At 42.7% G+C, this 9,589-nt stretch overlaps 1 protein-coding gene across 1 annotated transcript; it reads right to left on the reverse strand.

Annotated features, from left to right (window-relative positions):
- Nucleotides 1-7,558: 7,558 nt before the first annotated feature.
- LOC108918569 (protein Wnt-1-like) lies at nucleotides 7,559-9,233 on the reverse strand. The gene has a single exon (XM_018725983.2). The coding sequence runs from the start codon at nucleotides 8,217-8,219 to the stop codon at nucleotides 7,743-7,745; it is 477 nt and encodes a 158-aa protein (XP_018581499.1). The 5' UTR covers nucleotides 8,220-9,233; the 3' UTR covers nucleotides 7,559-7,742.
- Nucleotides 9,234-9,589: the final 356 nt, after the last annotated feature.

The raw sequence follows: 9,589 nt of genomic DNA on the forward strand, positions 1-9,589 counted from the left end.
CTAAGCATGTGCCACTTTCTTTCACTTCCCCACAGTCATGTTTGCCCATCGAACTCTCGTAGTTGGCATTATTGCCCCCGACCTTTGCATTCATGTCTCCCATGATCAATAACATGCTGTTGTGGTACTTTTGATACTGCTAGTTGTAGGGCTTAATACCAGCCATCTTTGCTTTTGTTTGTTGGTGCACGGCACTGCAGGATGGTAAGTTTGCAGTGCTTAGAGCTGAAGGGTGCTCTGATCAACCAAACTCATTTTATGACTACACTAACCTGTATGTGCGGAGTTAAGGTGTCTGAGATTCATGGTCATAAATAAGGTGTGACGTAGCTGTGACACAAATACTGTATGTAGTCTCCGTATAGCGCGGTCCGACTATCGCTCTGGTGCATTACCAGTCCCGTCCACTAGATGTCAGTAGGCGCCACGTTTAAACACTGTAGGCTAAACGCGCAAGGCAAGAAGCGTTCCATTGAACTCTTACCAACGGGTTGCAGCATTGCTGTTGCACCACTAAGAACATTTTTGCCAGGTTTTGTCAAGGTTGTGTCATTCTGTGCACAACAGCATTTTCTTTAAACTTTTGGGATATTTTCTAGCTGTTTAACGCTCAATGTCTGAGTTCAGTTAAATAAGACTTCCTCTTTCTCCCATTGTATCAATAGGCTTATATTCATATATTTATTACATACCAGCGGACACCAGCTTTAATCTGTGTAAAGGAATATCAGTGAGGAAAGTGTGCCTGAAATATATAGGGTTAGGGTTTGAGGGCATGTCTGGGGCACTGCAGTTCAGTGGTATTTATGTAAGCAGCACTCAGATTCCTGCTGGAGTGTAGAAATTGGAAATGAGCACCTCCCAGGGTTGGCTCTGCTCCGTGTCAATGAGCAGAGAGAAGATGCAGCCAAAGAGAGTGAGTTTCTGTCAGGATTTTGGCAGACAATTGCAGTAAAATACAAGCTGATGGAAAGGTGGCTGCACTTAAATTGACACCCTCTCAGGAACATACCTATACACTGCGTTTCATAGCTGTGGTTTGGACCTTTGCAGCGCTGAGAAACGCATTTGGCATTTAATTTGGCATACTGTTTGACTCATTTCACTACTTATATTTATGGTTTGTTGGGATTTTGACTCATCGTTTGTGTGTGGGACAGTAGAGCATGTTTACAGTTACATTTATTCATTTAGCAGGCAGTTTTCTTCAAAGCATTGTACAACTCACAGAAAACAGAGTGCATTTCACCAACACACCTGAAGAGATGTAGACAAAACCAGAGTCTAACAGCACACATTACACCAGTGGCTGCATATAGAATAAGTCAGGAGTCCATTTTTTTATTTTTAAAACAGATAATGCAGTGCAAATTTATGGAGTTCCGAGGACAGATTGAAATCATTCCATCACAGTGGAGCCAGTACTACAAACCTCAGTGTGTTCCTATTACAAACCACTGTGCACCCAAAGTCCAGCAAGTGAAACGCTCTTCAGTCCACATGTCAGAGTGTATGTCCTGCCTGCTGCTTGCTGCAAAATGCAGTCGGTAATGAAATTAAAAAATAAATAAATAAAATCAATAAATAAACTAAGCACATTCTTATCCTCCTTTAAAGGGCACTTTTGGGTGAATATACTTCTCAGAGTGTGCGATATACGTACATAAAGATTTGTACAGCCAGTGCAGCACTGATACTTCTTCTGATAAATCCCAGATCCCACAGAGTATTAAAGAAATACAAGGTACACTTTATCAGTTCCTGGTTAACCATACAATACTGCTGCTGAGAAAGTAAATGAATTTTTAAATTTCCCTTCACGGGAAATACCTGCATCCCAGTTATCTCTCCATCAAATATATTTACATGGGTTTTTTTCCTCACCAAAGACTTCCTACTAAGCCAGATGTCATTAAATCTCAAGATTGCATCAAAGTTATTATTGTTTTGCCGTCTCATAAGGCAGCACTATTTATGTGAAGTTTCACTGTTATGCTCATGAAGTTCAAGTTAAAGTTTAGTTTATTGTCATAGGTACAAGTATCACGTACGACTATCATGAAATTCTTCCTGAATGCTTCTCCACAGACTATGGGCAAAAACAACAGAAATACTGCACAAAACAATGACAATGACAGTGAGTAGTACAACAGCAATAGCAATAAATAATGGTAACAGTAATAACAATAATACCAGTTGACAGCCAGAGAACTCAGAAGGAGAGAATGAGAATAAGAATGCTATAAGAATGCTTAAAGTGACAGTGTAATTACCAATGTGCTTGGGTGTAGCAGTCCAACTCTAGTTATTAAAGGTGGCACATTGGTTAGTGTTGTATATTCTTACAGCAGCGGGGTAAAAGCTGTTCCTCTACCTAGCAGTGCGGGTTTGAATAGACCTGAGCTGCTTTGCAGATGGCAGAGAAGAGAAAAATGCCCGTGCGGGGTGACTATGATCGCTCATGATGCGCATTGTCTTTCTGAGGCAGCGTGTGGTGTAGGTGTCTTCGATTGCCGGTAGCTGTGTGCCGATGATTTCCTGAGCTGTTCTGACCATCCTCTGTAGGGCTTTCTTGTCCTGTATGGAGCAGCTGCCACCCCAGGATGTAATACACCCTGTGAGGACGGACTCCACAGCATACCTGTAGAAAGTGGTGAGGACTGTAGTGGACAACCCGGCTTTCTTTAGATGCCTGAGGAAGTGGAGATGCTGATGGGCCTTTTTGATGGTTGATGCTGTGTGCTCAGACCATGTGAGTTTGGCAGTGAGGGTGACCCCTAGGAATCTGAAGCTGTTGACCCTCTCTACAACACACCCCCCCCATGTAGATGGGTGCATGAACCGTATCCCGTTTCCTGAAGTCAATCACCAGTTCCTTAGTTTTACTGATGTTGAGAGACAGGTTGTTGTCCTGGCACCGCTCTGCCAGTAGCCTCACCTCCTCTCTGTAGGCCGTCTCATCGTTGTTGGTGATCAGACCCACAATGGTGGTATCGTCAGCAAACTTTATGATGGTGTTGGAGCTGTGCCTGGTCACACAGTCATGTGTGAACAAGGAATATGAATATACGTTCTCTGCATATTGCATGGCGATTCTCATCTTTCGGATGTAGCAAAATACAAAATAAGTTGTCAAAAGAACCCTTGATAGGCCTTTACTTTGCAACATTACACAGATAATCTAAAAACATTATATCCTGCATTACATGTGTGCATTAATGGAAATATAATAGTTTAAAAGCAACTGATTATATCAAACTCTATGTGACATATTGTTCAGATATTGAATAAGGGACCCTTGAAGGATTCGAACATTATGAGTTCAGATCTATCACATGTAACTAAAAAATGAGTATTAAGTTAAAATTAAGAACAAATCTGAGAAAGACCAGTGTCTCCTGTCTTTAGCAGCAAAAAACAGAGTAAAACACTGACAGGAAAAACTGAAACAAGATATATAGTGTTACAGATGGCTTTCTGTGCAGAAGGAGAAACCCAAGATTGTTTTACTTTGAATTTATTATGATGTCTGTTCTGAAGTGTAAATTATGAATTTATGTGATCTGGGCCAAATGTGCCAAATACTGACACATATCATCTAGTATTTGTTCCTAGACAAAAACAGGTTCAGTACTGAGACAGACAATTAAACACTGCTAAAAATGAATGTACAATCAATTATTTGATTTGAAAAGTAAAAAAAGAGAGTAAAGGGCATATATTAAGACAACCTGTATTACAACACTATCCACTGAAATTGTGAAAATAACACAAATTTATGTAAAATAGTTCTTTTATGAAGAAATTTTATGAGTCTTGTGTAAATCATGTAATACATATATTGTTTCTGACTTAACAGAAATTCTCAATTTATATATTTGCTTGTAAGCTATATCCAAATAAATGTATTCATTTAGAATATGCACACATTTTTTATTTTACTTCAGGTATATTCTATGGGTTTTAAGCACAGCTTCTTTAGGATCCCACGGTAAAAATATGTGAGGAACCACAGATTACTTGCTAATTACAAAGTCAGTGTCATTAGCGGTTTCACTTCAGCTTTAAACCACTTGCCGTCAGACAAGTAAATAATTGCATCATGTTTGTAGTGTTTGATTAACGGGTGTGTGATTTTATATCTTGATATCATTCCAGACCTAGATTTTCTCCCACTCCCCTGTCTCTCCCCCATTTTCTTCCTCCTGTTTGGCCTTTTCATGCTTGCTTTAGGACCTTGATGGATTTATACTTTGTGGTATTGTTGTGGTTGTTTTGCCCCAAACCGTTCCTTCCTTTCCCAGCCATGCTTCGTCCCCGTGTCTGAGAGCCCCATGTGTCAAAGGTGGCGAAGTGTGCAAAGATTGTGGGAACAGATCCCCAGCCAGAGCACTTTCCATCACTCCGAGGCACTGGCAGAGACTCTCACCCTGATATGCACGAACACACACACACACACACACACACACACACACATTCGAGCTTTCTAATAAATGCAATGCAACAGGAGCAATTTTTTCTTGATGGGTTGAAAGCCAGTTTTTGCCAGTCCCTTCAGACCATCCCAAGTACTTCCCATCGTATCACAGGCCCAAGTTCCATGGCTCCTTCACACCCCCCTTCCTTCTTAAATTCCCATCGAATTTCAGAACACCTATTCCCTAACCCTCCCATCGTGCCCCAAGGGAGAAAACTGCATTTTTCTTAACCTCGCGATCATCTTCTTGTGAATTTGGTAGGGCGTTTGCATTTTTTCTCGAATAGAGAGGGATGAAGAACGGAGCAAAGAGCGAATCCGAGCCAAATAATCAGAACAGCAAGGGCAGCCAGTGGGGGGCTAACTCACTGCATCATGCCTGGCTGCTGGGGTTCTTTGCCAGTCCAAAGAATTGTCCATCATGCCTGAGTTGTGGGGCTGACTACATAGTGGCTATTTATTACAGCGCCTTTGTTATTAATTGAGGTGGCCCAGCGGCCCAACTCCTCACTGCTTTTCCTCCTGCTTTGTCTGGGAATAGGATCTCACGTTCTCTTGTTTTTAACCGTCTCCTTAATGTTCCCAGGATTTTCTCTTATTTGGGGATGTTTTATTCACTTGTCTTTTTGTCATCCATCTTTCGTTGCCCTTTCTGTCCGTGTTTTTCTATTACTCCGTCCCCGAATCCTTCTCCGTTTCAGACTAGCCTGTATCTTTGTATCTCTTCTCTTAGTGCAATCAGGGCAAGATGTTCTAAATTGTAAAAGCAAATAAGAATTATAAGAAAAATGGACTTTGTGTTTAAATCTATTTAGCTCTTTTGTTACTAGTTTTCTTCATATGCGGTTTCTTTTTTTTCTTTTTTTTTTTTTACCTCCCTAGCCTTTTCATGCTCTCTCCCAACTACCTTTCTCCATCCGTCTTTCTCCAAAGTGTGCTCCTCTCTGTTCCTCTGTGCTCCTCTCTCTTCCCATGGCAGGCCCAGCGCGGGTGCGAGTGTGTTGCGGCCGGCCAGGAGGAACCGCCTGCCTGCTTCCAAACTGCTGTGGTCAGGGTTGGCTGCCAGTGAGCATAGGGCAGGGCCATGGCCTTTCATTATTTCATTTATTATTTATTTAATTTTTCTTACTGACATTAAATAAATGAAGCAAAACACTTGGTGTCGTAAAAAATATACAATAGAAAATATGTGGATGGGTTTTCCAGGAGTTTCTGTGGTTTCTCTAGGCTTTGGGTTTTTTGCTGGTAGAGAGCTGGTTGTAGAACAGATGATGTGGAATTGTATGTTTCCGAGGAATGTTTAAAACAAAAAAAAAGAAGCAAAGGTAAAGTAAAAGGTACTTAAATATTTCCAGTGAATACAAAGAGTGAAATATTAAGGACAAGGAGCATTCAGACATAGGAAGTTTAACCCTGGCTGTAGTTTTTGGAAGCAGAAAGCCTCAAACTCTGCAATACAGACCATTACATTGCAACTTTAGAAAGAATGTTATATTGAAAATATAAATTTTATTCATCTATAACACTATGAAAGAGAGATGTTCTGCATCTTTAAAAAGGAACAATATTTGATGAACCACCTGAAAGGCAAATCTCAACTACAACTATAAAATTTACAATAAATACATATTTGATTGCTTTGTTTCTACAAAATAGTAGTATCCAGTGAATGAAGTGCACAGACTGGGGAAGAGATTGTGATCGGGAACACAATGCTATAATACTGAATTAGGAGACTTGTCTCTATTTTAATGTCAGTTTTTTTAGAAATAAATATTAGAACTCACAATTTTTGTATTTCATTAGCTAATGAAAATGTTTAGCATTTTAATATCAATTAACGCACAGTGCTCCCCAGCAATGTGCACCATTATTGACAACACAGTAAACATTTGCCTAGTTTATACACAGGATATTACACCAGTCTTTGTCCTAAAGCTTTTTTATAAGGTGCCTCCCACACCCGTCCAACCAAAAAATGGTACACAATAAATATGATAAATAAACAGGATACATTTAGATACATACTTGTGTATATTCAATGTTTTATGCTCTGCACAGCCCAGTTGATATACTTTTTCTGTCTTTTGATAGAATTAGCATGCAGTCAAAGAATATTCCATAGTGCAGTAAAGTACACAGTAGTATAGACCGATGGAGATGGACCACATTACAGCCAAGTTCAAAATAAAATGGAAAACACGGTAAATTACAGAGGAAAAGCATTGGTGGTTGGGCTTCATCCAGGTTTTAACATGGCTATTGCAGGAGGAAAGCTCCACAGAGAATCCCTTGAGAGGCACGTCATAATTCGATCCAAAAAAGAATCGTAGCAAGAGAAAAAACAAAGAGAAACAAAATAGTTAAAATAACTGCTCTCGTGTGAGGCGTTCTTCACCAGCTTGCAGAGAGAACATGCTTGTGGTTCTCTGGCCACAGAAACATCTGTCAGACAACGTGTCCAGTTACGACTTTTCTCCCCAAATCTCTGGGCGTCAGAGTGGGGGATGGAAAGAAGGAGACGCTGATGGGTAAAGGGTGGAGAGCCCCAAGTCAGAGAGAAAATGTGTCAGTGTTGGTCCGACAGACCCACAACCTTCACGTTCTTCATGCTGTAAGTGCACAGTGATCACAAACAAAAGAGCGAGTTTTTCGGAAAGATCATTTCGTCACTCTTAATCGACCCATAAAATGCTCAGCGTAGGTGCTCCTTAACGTACCTTTCTGCCCATTATCTAGAATTCTCTACGGAGTTCCAGCTTGATATCTTTCCATCTCTCCTCTACCAACAGCCCTCTTGCTTTCCTGTCTTCTGCTCATTGTCCCTCTTCCCACATTCATTTCTTCATTACGTCATTCCTCCTCCACTAAGAGTTTCTAACTCAGTCTTGCTCCCTCTGTCTATCATTTACTCCTTTAGCTGATGTTTTTCTCCAAAGTGACTCACGATGTTGACTTACAATTATTTACCCATTTATACAGCTGGGTCATTTTTTTTTACTAGAGCAATTTAGGGTAAGTACCTTGCTCAAGGGTACTACAGCTGGAGGTGGGACTTAATCCTGCAATCTTTGGGTCCAAAGGCAGCAGCTCCAACCACTACGCTACCAGCTGCCCCCTTCCTGGTCTGCATTCTTCCCTCTAACTGTATTTTTCTTTTCCCTGTTTTCCATTTCTCCTGTGTCCTTCTCACATGTCACACGAGGCTTCCGTTCTCAGCTCTCTTCCTGGTCTTCCTTTCCCTGACTCCCCTCCCCTTCCCCATTCATAGACACTGGTGCGAGATCCGAGTGCTGGTGCAATTAAGGCAACTGACGTGGCAGCACCAATGGAAGATGCAGTGGCACCTCTCCGTCACCTCCTCCGTCCGTGTCCTGTAGCCTCGCCCGCAGCACAAGAGCTCACACCCATCCAGCGCTGGGGATGAGCTGTTGCAGGTGCGTCCCGTTGTACCCCGCGTGCCTATTTTCCTGCTGTAGGAGCAGAAATTGGGCGACTTCTCAAAATAGACCAGGTCCCGCACTGAGGGGGGCTTATGGGTTGGGTTCTCTGGCTGAAGATGGCATAGGTCTGCTCGGTTGGAGGCCCGGTTACTGCCTTTGTTGGCATAGATGACACGCGAGGCTCCGTCAAAGCGGTCCTTCAGAAGGTCCCCCACCACACGGAGGCTGGGCAGCCGCATCCAGCAGGTGCGCACAGTGCAAGAACCCGACATGCCATGGCACTTGCACTCCTGCTGCATCTGTGAGTACACGGTCTGGGAGGGGGGACACACACCGAGTATCAGCTATTGCATGAGACAGTGACACTGGAAGGATGTCATATGGACCACCGCGAGCCACAACATCTCAAGACAGAGTCAGTGGCTGAGACACCACGACACTAAAAGAATTCCTCGCAGATGACATTTTCAGGCAATTGAAACGTCTTTTGCTCACCGTTCTGCCGGCCTCGTTGTTGTGCAGGTTGGTGAGGTAGCGAAGGTCACTGCCTCTCTCACTGGAGTCCACAAACTCCCGGCTGAAGGCCTGGCCAAATTCAGCGTTGTCGCTGCAGCCACCCCAGTGCCAGTCAGACCCCCCTGGGCCCGGACGGCGACGGTCACAGGTGCAGGACTCCACGGCACCTTCCGAGCAGGACCGTGCCACTGCGTGCATGACCCCCGCACTTGTGATGGCAAAGACAAAAGCGGTCTCCCGACAGCCTGTCGTAACAAATAATGTCTTATTTGGGGTTGTGAAGTTACATGGAGGCAACGCAGTATCTTTTACGGAATTTTATTTTTACATGAGGCCTACTTGTTATGAAATGTTAAATGCTTACTAAGTGTCATCAGTGATCTTGCTTATTAGACAGCTGCATGGGGAGAAAAGTTGTTTTTCATGCATTTGATATTAATATTTGTCGATTATGCTGTGACCCTCTCCAGGACGATCACAAGCAAAGCGACCGTTTGACTGCTGTCTGCTCCGTGGGTTCGTAGTGCCGAGAAGCTCACCGCGACTGATGATTTTCCCAAAGAGAGTGGGACTCTGCGTTGTGGGACAGTTCCACCTCCGATTGCGGAACTGCCACTTGCACTCCTTAATGGCAGAGTGCAGCCCAGCTGCGATGGCATGCAGAACACCAGGGTTCTGCCTGATCAGACGCCGCTGGCGACGACTCAGCAGGGCCAGACTTGGGTCCAGGACCAGCTGGCCGCGCTTTGAATCGATGAGGTGGTTAGCAGAGGACACCAAGTTTGCGATGCCCCTGAAACATCACGAGAGTCACAGAGAAAAATGCTTACTATGATTTTTCCAGATGATTTAAATTGCAGTAAACAAAATAATTACTCTGTGGCTGTTTATGTACTGTGTGGTGTAATAAAAAGTCAAATTGTGACAATTAAGATAAATTTGAATTAATGTTTTGTGGCTGGCCACAAAATCACATTAAGGACAAAACTCTGCTTCTTAACATCTAGTAGCGAAAATTTCAGTCGGAAAAAAATTTAGTGTAATGCTTGTGAAACGTGATGCATGACATGCGAAATGACGACTAAATTAGTAGTTGAATAAAAGCGGTAAATCCTGCGTATCATGAAATTGATTAAATTACATTTTTTTAAAC

Source organism: Scleropages formosus, chromosome 22, assembly GCF_900964775.1.
Source record: "Scleropages formosus chromosome 22, fSclFor1.1, whole genome shotgun sequence".
NCBI classification, from domain to species: Eukaryota; Metazoa; Chordata; class Actinopteri; order Osteoglossiformes; family Osteoglossidae; genus Scleropages; species Scleropages formosus.